The sequence below is a fragment of the Epinephelus moara genome, chromosome 23, assembly GCF_006386435.1.
Source record: "Epinephelus moara isolate mb chromosome 23, YSFRI_EMoa_1.0, whole genome shotgun sequence".
Classification (NCBI taxonomy): domain Eukaryota; kingdom Metazoa; phylum Chordata; class Actinopteri; order Perciformes; family Serranidae; genus Epinephelus; species Epinephelus moara.
Window position 1 is genome coordinate 26,990,364 of NC_065528.1, and position 13,396 is coordinate 27,003,759.

Below are 13,396 nucleotides of genomic sequence, written 5' to 3' on the forward strand. Positions count from 1 at the left end.
TCGGAGTTGTTTGGGGCCAAGAACAATAACTTCAGTTTTGTCTGAATTTAACATCAGGAAATTGGTGCTCATCCAGGTTTTTATGTCTTTAAGGCAATTATGAAGTTTAGTTAACTGATTACTATTACATAGAAGTGTTTTCTGACCAGACACCCCTATAGACAGGACGTAATCACTTGTGCTTTCCAAAACCAAAGCAAACTAGCGACACTGCTAGTACCACTAGCGATGCCATCTCGATCCAACAGCGCTGCTTTGGAAACATTGTACCCACCCTCCGCTCTCCCTCCAGGTCACCCCGATGTGTAAGCAGCTCAGCTTTGAGCTGCAAACCCCCTTTAGCTTTGTTAACTATGTTAGCACAGTTAGAAGTGTCAGCATGGCACGTGGTGCTAACAGTTAACAATGCTAAAGGGGTTTTGTGACTTAGAATGAAGCCACTTGAGAGTGGAGGGTGGGTCCGATGTTTCTACAGCAATGCTGCCCAACCACCAAGATGGTGTTACCAGCGGTAATAGCAAATGAGCAGCACGACTAGCTAGCTTCCACCCAATCCAAGTGGTGCACAGTGCAGAGCAACCAAGGCTAACATCAGCTAACCAGTGGAGACCTGAGGGTGGGCGGTTGGCACCATGTTTTCACATTTTAACTTAGCTGGCTGTCTGTCGGCAAAGCCAACAGAAAATAAAATAAAAGGCAAAACATTTACATCACCAAACCTTTATTTCTCACCACCTCTAAATGCACAGCACTTTGAAATGCGGCACTAAAGCTCACTGAGTCCAAGGAGTGCCAGACTAAAGGGAAGGGCCACTTGTAGTTCACATCATTACGTTTTTTTTTTTGAGACATTAAACCTTCATTTCTATGGTTACAATAATGAACATGAGGTTAAGTTCCTCCTCTGCTCCTGACATAATTACTGCAGTAGCTAGAAGTCTTTGTGACCTAAACAGATGTTGTGTAGAGAGGACAGGCTCAAATTATCTCTTTATGAAGAACAGGGCGAGACTTAGTTGTTCTTCTTAAAAGTCTCTGTGAAGAGGAGAACTCTGAGTCCTCCCACAGGAAAATCAGTTCAGAAAAGGCCGTGTTACTTTCTGATAATTGTCAGAAGTGTTTTGGAGAGACCTTGCAGCCGTCACACTGAGAGTGTGTCACACTGACATGAACCCACTAGAAGGGGTCGTGTGTGTTTTTAAGTTTGGTTTGGCCTCACAGGTCGGGGTCCTGTTACCTCCTCACTCTGCAGTCAGGGTTGAAAGGCCGGAGGACACTCATGTAAGCTGATGTGTCTTTATATTCAGCTGCTGAAGTGAAACCTTCCCGAACTTCTCAACCTTTATCTCCCTCCCACCCAGACTGTCAACAATTCCTTCTCAACTCGCAGCCCTTACCTCGTTCTGGGTCAAAGAGGCTGATGGTAAAATACATCTCTGTTTTTTGGCGTCTCTGAAGGGAAACATAGCGGGAGGGGATAGATCTCACAGACTTTCATGTCTCAGATATTCAGAGAAAAGAGATCTTAACTCTCCCCTGCGGAGCCAATCAAATCCAAACAAGAGATCAAGCTCTGCCGACAAACAGCCATCAGAGCTGTGTACATTTCCAGCAACTAGTCAAATGAATGCTGCTTGGTTATTATTATCTTGACACTTTAGTCATCATGACACACACACACACGACACAACCCATCTGCAAACACTGAGAGTGCAATATTGCGTGAGGCATCACGCTGATAGCATCGCACGGACAGGAAGCCAGTCATAAGAGAAGGCCTTTATGTAAGGACGGTCAACGCGGTGATAGCCATCAGAAATGTCCCTGAGAGAGGCTCCCGCAAAGCCTGATGGGAACACAGGAGATAACAGCTGATCCAGTCTGCCGTCTCTGTGCAGAGGAAGATTGAACCCTCAGTCACTGTAGAAGTTTATTTGGGAGAGAAAGAAAAGATAAAGCTACACTGCTGGACTTAATATCTCCCTCTTGATACGCTTTGAAGAGAAAAATACTGTGTTGTAGAGAGCTTAGATCTCTGTGAGAAAATGCATCTACCTTCAAATGATAAAGCAAGGTGTAGAGTTTTCATTTTCAAAAGATAAACCTGCAGTAATTGTTTCTGGGTGTTTGTTTTTTTTGGCCACTTGGGGGCAGCGGAAACAAGTTGATATGCAAACTTGTTAGCCAACAGTTGCTTTTTCTACGCATGCAACAAATACAGGGCAACATTAATATTCATTTGAAGTGGTGTTTATGTCCACCTGATGAATGTAAGATTATATTCACTCTCTTTTAGCTCTGTTTTTGGTCTCCACCGACTCCTGAGGAAAATGTCTCTTTAGCTGCTAAACCAGGGGTGTCAAACATACGTCCCGCAGGCCAGAACCGGCCCACCAAAGGGTCCAATTCAGCCCACTGGATGACTTCACACACCTAATACTGATGCGCTTGTGAAGGTTAAGCCCAGTTCAGACCAAAGATTCATGACAAGACTAAACCGTTTGAGAAAGTTGCAGAGAAAAGTTGCAGCGGTGTGAACTTGCCGTCTGAGCTCGAATCAAGCCGGCTGATGGTGTAACCTGCAACTACGCTTGTCAAATTGCTGGCAGCTGGTTTTAGAACGTAAATCATGTCACCTGTTTCTACAGCCAATTGAGTCGTAGTGAAGTCCACTGGTCAAGTCAAAATGACCGCAGACAGGTGGCAGGTGCTCCGTCCCTGCCAAGCCCTCTGTTTCCGTCCTCACATGTGCCGATGTCAGACGATAGGTCGCTGCTGCTGCTCGTTGTATGTGCTTATGCCCTGCCCACACACACACATACTCACTGACTGATTAATTGCCACTGGTTATTATATTATTGTAATGTATTGATCATGAATACAGTCCATCTGATGCTCGTTTTGTTTCTGTTTCTTCACCGTTTCATCACTACTATAAATGACAGAACAGCTCGGTTGAATTTCAGCCCAACATTGTTAAAACAGAGCATTTAATGTTGCTGTAGTGAGAAGTTTGCGCTCATCCAGGCAGGTACGTTGTGTTTTATCCCGTAATGGCATTGTTTACATACGTCATGTACTCTGTCTGTAACTATATCCACTTTGCTGATTTATTCCCGATTAAATAACCGCTATCCTCATCGTCTTTCTCTCGGCTGCTTGCTGTCTGCCTGCTGCTGTTTGACGGTGACACAGACTTTCAAAATAAAATCATATCCTGAAGATGACTATATGGATCGATGTTTTCACTTTACATCGATGATACTGGATCGTTGATCACTGAATTGATATATCAGTCTGGTTAAATAGATAATTACACCCCTAATGGATATGTATAGAGCTTGTAAGTTGCGTGTTTCCGTTTCCGGTACATGGGACCTTAAAAATCGATTTCTCATAATGTATTTCAATGGCTAGATAAAAAAAAAAATTCTGGTCCCGTTTGAATTGTGCCATGAATTTCACATATGTTGTTTGTGAATTTTTAATATATTTTTTCGTGCAAAGAAGGCTACAATTTAGCAGGAAGAAGTTTGATACTGTTAGGTTTTGTGTGAGAGCGCTTTGTGGACTACAGCTCTTCGCTGCTCTCGACGCATATGATATACGTCACCACTCGCACTCGGAGCATGGCTGTGTCTCTCTGGTACACTTCACCGCCTTGAATGAAAATCAAAAGAAAGAACAGCCGTTCTTGTTGGAATGGTGACATTTGGGTACGAAACACACCGGCATCTTGATCTGATGGCTCCGTAGATCGTGGCAGAAGACGCAGCAGCAGCACTGTGAGTTGAGAAGTGGAGGGAAAGTGTGATGACGTGACGTCACATAGGCGACATGTAGTCTTTCTCATTACGTTGTTTCCACAGCCTTTAACTGAAGAATCATACAATAAACTGTCAAACTCTTAACATGAAAAAATATTATTTAGACCCACACGAAACATTTGTGTAATCCAAGGCATTTAATGACTGGGACCAGAAAATAATTTTCTCTCCATTGACTCCCATTCATATTTTCCGAGCCTAGAGGTCCGATGGGGGTCTACCGGAAGGGGCGTGACTTACGAGCTCTATTGACAAATGGATATTTTTTAAAACACTAGTGAGAAGCTTCCTTCATGTAAAATGCTTCTTCTGAGGCTTTTCCTCCCTGACCAGAATACATCTCTCTGAGAAAACAGGATTATTTACCGTGCTCATATTTAAAGATATTGAACATGTTGCAAAATATGATCAATCAGCATCTTCAGTACAAAAGAATCTGTATCAGACCTCCATCTTAAAACAGTATTGGTGAAGACCTTTGGCTATGGCAAATGCACATGTAATGACAGTGAGTAGTCGACTGACCGAATGTGGACAAACTGGAGAGTAGGCTTTTGTTAAAATTGCACTTATTTTTATAAAGACATCTCATGCTGTTCATCATCTGTTTTGTTAATGGACAGAATGCATTAGTACTTGTTTACGCTAAAAGAAAGGGAGATATCCGGAGGTTGTTATTTGTAGGTAGTTTTGCTGTATAGAGCTGTAGTCAACTTAAATTCTACTCTCTCTTCAACCAATCGATGGGAAAATATTTTGCTCATTATTTCTAAACTAAATTGGCCCCAGTGCACTCGGTGCACTCTACCTGGTCCACCAAAGCATGTTTTTTCCCGTCACAGGCCTCGACATTAATGCTTGCCTGGGGCAAGAAAACACTTTGGTGGACACACAGCCTTATGAACGTCGCCCCAGCGATTGTTCAACCAATGAGAACTTGGTCAGACAAGATAAATAAATAGATAGATGGATAGATGGATGGATGGATGGATGGATGGATGGACTTTAGTGATCCCAAGTTGGGACATTTCTTTCGTTACAGCAGCAGGTTCCACCAGTTCAGACCAATGATTCATGACGAGACGAAACCATTTTAGAACTTTTCAGAGAAAAGTGTGCCAGTGTCGGACAGTGGGTTGCTGGTGCTCCTGGCTGTATGTGCTTGTGCCCCCTCCCCAGACAGACTTAATGCTTTGGGCCAGAAAGATTTCCTGTAACTGTCTTTGCAACAGCAAAGCTTAACCAGTCTTTTAAAGTCTGGTAGGAGGATATTGACCAACTGACCACAAAATGTCAGCCCTAATGCAATGGTTTTACTGGTCCAGCCCACTCGAGATTAAATTGGACTGCATGTGGTCTATGAACTAAAATGAGTCTGACACCCATGAGTGTATGTTCTGAAACTAGTCTTTATATCACTCTTCCTCTGCCGCAGAGTCAACATGCTGTGTAGAAACACATGACCTCCTTAGTTTGACTTTTCAAATCCCTCTTAGTGCAGCTCGGCTCGTCCTCAGCCGCCACGCAATCATGACCGGTGATGGAGGAAACTGAAAATGAGGAGTGTCACTTTGATGAGATGGCGCTGTGGCAACTGAGAGCCTTTCTCATTTGCAACTAATTGAAGCTGTTAATGTCTAATTTGTTGCTATCAAGGCAGCCGGGCTGGAGAGTGAAACGGCAGCAGCTAACACTCGCTTTAACTCTCAGGCTAACACTCCGACCCCACTGGGCCCTCAAAGGTAGAGGTGGAGTTGTGAATATTTATGTGTCTAAATCTGTCTGAAGTGCTAACCCCAGAGCGGTCTGTGTTTGCCCTTTCTCACAGGACCTGGATGACATTGAAGATGAGAACGAGCAACTCAAACAGGAGAACAAGACTCTGCTGAAAGTGGTGGGTCAGCTGACGAGGTAGAACACAAACAGCCCGGCCTCCTCCCTGACGAACGGAGCAGCTCTGTTCTCTTACTCCTGACCTCCTGCCCTGGGTCAAGTCCAGCAGCATGGCCTTTAATCTGTCTGAGTCTGTCTCTTTGTGTGTTAGAGGTGAAACTGTAAAGTAGTCGACCTCAGAGCCTCGCGGCCTTAAATACATCCCCCGAGGAGGATTTATTCCATTTGCTGAGAGGGTAAGCTCTCAAGTCCTGACAGTCTCATGGGGATCGTCTGTCATCTTATACATATTTAATGTAAATTTATTGTATATAGGCCATTTTAAATTGTTCATTTTGGGGGGAATTTTTAATAAGGTCTTCAAAAGCAAAGGAAAAATGAATGTATGTGCTGCAAAAACAAGCACATGTCTTTGAAGGTTGAAAAAGAAACCCGTCTGTGCACACAGCAGCAGTCACCCAGGTAAATTTAAAAGATCTCCAGTGTTTGAATCGTGCAGTTTCATCAGCGAACTTGTGACGATAGAGCTTCGGTCGAGGAACTCTTGGACCAAATTCAACAGAATTACTGCTACAGTACCATCAGCCAAAGTGAGCATCGTGCCTTACAACACACGTGATGTTATTTGTCAGTTCTTAAAACAACAGTTAAAGCCTGGCTTTATTAATGAACATCTGTGCCAGATTTACTTCCTTCCAATATTTTTTTCCTGTTACATTTGATTCCCGACAGGGCCTGAATCAGTGAATTGTATTTGAAGTTTTTCCAGTTTAAATCATAAAGGTAACACAAGCAAGACTTTATATGGATTATATGCTTTGTGCATTTCAATGTTAACATCTGAGTATTAAACTTGTCCTAAGGGTGAAACCCTTGCCTAGTATATACGGTCCTGTTTACACCTGGTACTAACATGCGTCCTGGGTGATCACATTGCAAATGTACAGTTTAAAGTACAGGTGAGAGTGCACCGAGTGTGTCCTCAGCAGTTTTGGGGAGCAACTACATGTCGTTACATTACAAAACTTTAATCAGTTACTGAGAAAAAATATGTAGTTAAATTACATACGGCTGTGTATCACCACTGATTTCCTGAATCGATTTGATTTGAGATTTTTCGGTTACAATACCAGTTTCTGCTAGTATGTGAAAGAGATTCTCAAAGAACTAATACCGTAAATTTTACAAGGAATTATTTTTAAAAAGAATAAATTTACAACAGGAATAAAACTGAATATTTTGAAACTACATGTTTCTAGAGCAGCAACAGTAACATTAAAACAGCAAAGTCACAATATGAACTTAATATCTCACTGGAAACAAAATAAAAATGTCAGTAAAATAAATCATATTCCTGACATCACAATACTGAGTGAAGTATAAGTAGGAATAAAGAACACAGACATCAGTCAGTATCAGTCCTCCTGTCCTCTGCTGAGGAGACGGATCGGAATTGTGCAGCAACATTTTTTGCCGACATGAGATATGACAACAAAAGCCAGAGACTGTGTTGTATTGAGCTGTAAATTTACCACTGTACCAAGACAGTAGCGTGAAAGTAAAGAGCGCTCACTCTGCAGCAAAATCTGGGGACTAAAACATCCCTAGAAGTACACTGCACTGCATACTGACTAGCATAATAAAACTGTTCGACTTGAAGCAATCTTAGTCATATAAAAGGATCTCCAATTGACGATTCGAATCTCCGACTTTCAGGGGGCAGCCCTAAAATAAAATAACTAGTAGGTAACTAGTAATCTGTGTAGTCTATCACATTTAACCTTCTCAACACTGATCGTCAATGTGTCTTGAGAGCTGTTCACTCAGTGGCTCGTACTTTAGCAGCAATAGTTGACTAGGGGTGCTTAGAGCAGGACAAGGAGGAGCTGCGGATCAAAGATACAATTAAATAAGACGTTACTCATTACAAAAAGTAAAGGCTATAAAGTGTTTAGCAAAGCAAGCTGCCTGCTGGTTAAAAACGATGCATTTGATCCTGCAAACAGAAATGATTCATGCGTTTATGTGTGTATAGAGCAGGAAACTTAGATCTGATTACAAGTGATCACCAAGATGTATTTGGAGATGTATTTTAGCGCAAGATGATGCCAGTTGAGAACCATTTTCACATTGTCCGATCCATCAGAATTAAATGTCTCACGACATTGAACTCATGCCTCTTCACTACTGGAAACTTGTAAAAGGAAGGAGTCATGGTGGAGAGGAAGAAACAGTCCAAAGCGTGGCTTCATTTCACAAAGAAAGTGCAGCTTGTACTGTCTGTAAAATGATGATTTGACACTACGCAGGAGTGCCACGCCACCCAACCGAGCAGCACGTCGATTATTGAGTGTAAATATTCTCTGTGATAAAAATATTTGCGCCACACTGGCAGACTCAGCACACTTTTCCTTTGACTAATAGATAAAAAGGATGCTGTGCAGATAGATGATGAGATAATAAAACAGATGCATTGGTGCTGAAAACCTGCGTAGGCCTACTGTTGTACAGTACACACAAAGAATTGATTGGGAATTAGTAAAGGAATCAATAAAGGCAATGGTATTAAAAAAAATCAAGTGTGACCCACAGACAAAGAGTTGTCCATTTGTGATCTGATCACCCGAGACGACGGTGAACACCAGGTGTAAACAGGCTTGAAGTGGATTCTTTTAAAGATGCTCTCTGTAATTTCGTTTACATGTTAACGTCTCTGCGATATTTGATAGATGTTTAGCTGCTCTGTTTATGGCATCTAAGATGTGTGGAGTGAGCTACAGTGCATTTTTTGTATGATAACCAAATGACCTGAAGGAACATACTATTTGAAATGCATCTCTTTTGTTTACTCAAGGGAACAGGCTTGGCTGGTAGAGGTATTTTACTTTCTGTATTTAGATCATTTTATTCCACAGAGGAGCCGTTCAGCGAGCTCCCGCACTCGGGCAAATAATCGATAGGTTTTAGTCGGTCGATAGATAGCTCTGCTTTCACATACACTCACTTATTTTGGGGGGTAAAGATCATCTCCTCGCAGGCAGACATCACAGACCCGTCTCTCTTTCCATGACATTATGCATGTACAGAAGATTAAGTCATTTAATAAAAGTTTGATTATCTCTCTCCTCAGTCGACTCGCTTGTGTTCATTAAGACTAATTTGATGTGATGATACCATGCCACTGAGCCGGTAATGCAATGTGACGGTGGCGGGGGGTTCAGTTCCTCCGCCTGGCTCTCAACACACACACACTTTCATGATGATTCAACATGCCAATCACCAACCTGACTGCGTAAAGGCCGCCATCCCTGGAATTGAAGCTTCCATCCACCCCACAGAACCTCTATTACCTCCTTTGAAACGCATTAATTCCTGCAACTAGTGGTGAAGTGGGGAGGGAAGCATATCAGGACTAATGTCAACTAAATCTCCAGATAATGGCCTCTTTGAGCTGATGGAAAGTGCCGCGGGCTTTCTATAATCCTTATTAGCATTTTTATGAAAAGTTGTAAGGTCTGTCATTTGGAATATTCGCAGAAAGCAAAGACAATTCATATCTGCCTCAGGTTTGTCACAACAGGCCGCTCAATCGCTGTTACCGCCAACATCAGACCTCTACTTAAGATCAGACAGCATCAGATCAGTCGGGGAATTATAGGTTTCACTGCGTGTGAACGCAGTTTGTCAGCAAAAGTCTTCGTGAAGACTGGATCACAGTGTTTGTTTGTGGCTGTGATAGAAAATATGATGTCTACGACCTTTTGAGTAAAGTGGCAGTTCATCAGGAGAGACAGATGAACAAAGTTAAGATGAAGTTTAATACAGATCATTAGAGCTGATTAAGATTTAACAGAAGTCGTTGATTTTTTTGTGATCGAGGGACATCTGAGTTGCAGCAAGATAAATCCCCCCATGCAGTCCAGACACTGGTGGTGGCTGATGACTCTGAGGCTGGTGGCTGATGACTCTGAGGCTGGTGGCTGATGACTCTGAGGCTGATGACTTTGAGGCTGGTGGCTGATGACTCTGAGGCTGGTGGGTGATGATTCTGAGGCTGGTGGCTGATGACTCTGAGGCCGGTGGCTGATGACTCTGAGGCTGGTGGCTGATGACTCTGAGGCTGGTGGCTGATGACTCTGAGGCCGGTGGCTGATGACTCTGAGGCTGGTGGCTGTTGACTCTGAGGCTGATGACTTTGAGGCTGGTGGCTGATGACTCTGAGGCTGATGGCTGATGACTCTGAGGCTGATGAATCCGAGAAGATGAGGCTGTGATGGGTAAGACAGGAAGATGATAGGCAAAAAGAGAAGGTGTGTCGCCGCTGAACTTTTAGTAGAGCTCCATTTGTGCTATGCCACACCACTCCTAATAGAGTTTCACATTTCTTTTTTTTTGTTTGTTTGTTTTTTCTGTGACGTAGCGACCAATGAAATCTTGCCGACTTAACCTTTCTGGTCAACTAACATTTGGTTGACTGTTAGGTGGCAGCCCTACTCCTTACATGACCACTTAGGACTCCTTCCTTGTTTACTCCAAGGAAAACACATGTATTTATTTATTATATTTTCCTTGGTTTACTCCCGTCAGCGAATTGGTCACGCCTTTCAGAACATGTGGGATATGTACAAACTTGGGTGCACACATTTATATGCCTGTTTTTGAAACCTGGGAAGTACACTCGACAGTCACACAGAAAACAGTTTAGAGGTAATCAAGATGGAGTCAATATTTTACTTCCAAAAACAGTCAGGAAAATTTTATTTCCATTTGCAGTGTTATATTTGGTGGTATGGCTCTGTTCTGGGGCCTCTCTGCCTTTCCTCAGGCCTGCGCATAAAGTTTCTTCCACGCACTTACGTGGAAAGTTTTAAGGCAGAGACAGCACATCTCTCTGCCCTTCCATGCGCCTACATGGAAAACCTAAGGCAGGGAGAGCAGCAGCAAAGACCCCCAGGAACAGAACAGAGCAGCATCAATGACAGACAGAAATGACATTGATTAAGTCAGACACAGCATGAAAAGGAGGAGCTGGGGTGGAGGCAGGTTGCAAAGCAGCTTGCAGAGGAAGCAGCAACAGTAGGCAGGCCAGAGCAGTTTAAATAGGGCGCCCTGAATGAGATTCACCAATTGGTTGCATAGAAAGGAATCGTGTGATCTATCAGCTGCCTCCCTTTCATCAGTCAGCTGCTCCATCAGTTGATTGGGCTGTTTGAGATCAGCTGATGTAGCTGGGATATGCGCTGAGCTTGACATCATGTCCTGCCTGAATTATCGCTATGCTCAATATCCAAATTTATATCCAGATTTATAGATATCGTAGGCATTCAGATGCCGAATTTTAGAAGAGAATAATTTAAGTTTGCAAACTGTGATCAGTCTGTTAGAGGATTTATTTTACATCACTTTTACAGTTATTTTCAAATCAGAACTGTTGGTGCTGTAACGTACCTTGTGGTGACGATCATGTGTCCAGACTGGTTTGTTTGTATTTACAGCTGTAAATAAACACATCTCCCTCCACAAAGTGCATTAGATCCTGAGAGTCTGATAGTGCGCACAGAGATGAGAGGCAGGCCTTATCTTGTTCTTGTAGAAACCCAGCCATATTTCATTATCAGTTGGTTTCATGCTCCTCTTCGCTCTCCGGCCAATCTCCTCAATCTCCAGGGTCCCCTGGTGCAGGGAAGCACTCATCCACACAGAAGGTGGCAGGGGTCAGGATGCTAGAAAGAGTGAGAACGGATGGGTGGAAAGATACTGGACATATATTTCTGCAATTTCCTCTGCCTATTCCTTCTGGTCTACTTTATCACAGCAGCCCATTTTCTCAACCACCAGCATGAAAATGACTTGTGACTTTTATACCTCATTATCTCCAAGCTAAGTGATATCTGAGGTGACACTTTAAAGCTGGTATTCAAATTGAAGTGTCCTCGGTGATGGGAAATTATTGCGTTCAGACCTTCTATCCAAACCTAATGTCACACTGTACTTCCAGCAGAAGGCCCAATCTCTCTGTGTGCCTTTCAAGTCAGTGAGATTTCTCTGTCTCGCCCACCATGAATGTGCTTTTTGAAGTTCTCTGAAGACAAACAGCGACAGCGCTGGAGCTGGGACTGCAATAACAAGGCTGCAGACGCCTCCTTCAGCACCTGGACCACATGGGGAGCTGCCCTTTGGTGAAAAGCCCTGTAAAAGTCAATGGGATACTAACACAGTTCACAAACTGAGAGGAATCAACTAATGGCAGTCCAAAGGCATGACATTTACCAAATGGCATAATTTAACTCGTCAGAGGAAATATTGAAGCAGAGGAGGAATAATGGGTTTTCTTTTTAGCACCAATTGGCAGCTAGATAATGAAACATCTTGTCAAAATGAGGCAGAAAAAAATCCTTTAAAGTCACCAAAAATCTAAATAAATTATAATAATAATGCCAGTGAATGTGAAATGATAATGTCATGCTGATAATGCTACTGTATTAGCCAGGAATTAATAGATTTAAAGGCTAAATTCCATTTTCAACACATTTAGGAGACACTTTATTAAATTTTGACAAGCGATTATTACTTTTTTTCGGCAGCTGTTACATTATCAGCTGCTATAAAGCACATCCGAACACTTTCCATCTGGCCCATTTTATCACCGCAGCTGTCACCTAAATCACTCTCTCACCCAAAATGACTTCAGTCTACCCCTCCATAACCCATTATCCTAAAAAAAGAGATCTATTTGCGATGGCACTACAAACCCATATTCTGCTCTGTCCCTTGGCCTGTTGGCTGGTGTTTCCACTGGTTTCACCTTCAGTCTTAAAACTTTGGACCCACTTTTGTTCAGTGGGTTTAAAGTGGCCCTATCATGCTCATTTTTGGGTTCATACTTGTATTTTGGATTTCTAGTCAAATATGTTTACATGATTTAATGTTCAAAACACTGTATTTTCCTTATACTGTCAGTGCTGGAACACTTGTATTCACCATCTGTTTGAGACGCTCAGTTTTAGTGCCTATCTCTTTAACCCCCCCTCCTTAAAAAGCCCAGTCTGTCTTCTGTATCTGCGATCTCAGCATCTCTGCACATTTATTGCGGTTTTGGAGCATTTTCCACCCAGAAAAATCACCAATAAAAACTTCTAAACTAGATTTTTACAACCAGACAAGTTCCAGAAGGAGTCTGATCCAAGATCAGGGAAAAAGTAACAACATTGGCAACCAAGATTAGATATTTCCTGATATTAGCATATAGCTACATGTAGCATTCCAACTGGGGAATGAGTGTAACAAAGTACAACAGCACTTTCTACTGTGAAAAATCACCAATAAAGGTTTCTAAATTGCTGGACATGTTCCAGCAGGAATATGATCCGAAATCAGGGAGATTAGCAAAAAATAAAAAATAAATTACGTTTGCCTGATGTTAGCATGTAGCTACATGTAGCAGGGTGTTTTCAGCCGGGGGATGACTGTGACCTACCATGAGAAGTCACCGATAAAAACTTCTAAACCAAAATATTCACAATTTGATATGTTCCAGCAGGAATCTTATTCAAAATCGGGGAGAAATAAACAACATTGTCAACCAAGATGACATGCTTGTCTGACATTAGCATGTAGCTAAATGTAGCAGTATACGTGCCGTAGGAAAATAGCAACATTCTCTACTGTGAAAAATC

At 42.5% G+C, this 13,396-nt stretch overlaps 1 protein-coding gene across 1 annotated transcript in view; it reads left to right on the forward strand.

Annotated features, from left to right (window-relative positions):
• pawr (PRKC, apoptosis, WT1, regulator) overlaps positions 1-8,849 on the forward strand; it is a 115,900-nt gene extending 107,051 nt beyond the window's left edge. The window contains exon 7 of the mRNA XM_050036774.1: positions 5,656-8,849. Within this exon, the coding sequence (XP_049892731.1) occupies positions 5,656-5,742 (87 nt within the window). The 3' untranslated portion in view covers positions 5,743-8,849. The remainder of the gene's footprint in view (positions 1-5,655) is intronic.
• Positions 8,850-13,396: the final 4,547 nt, after the last annotated feature.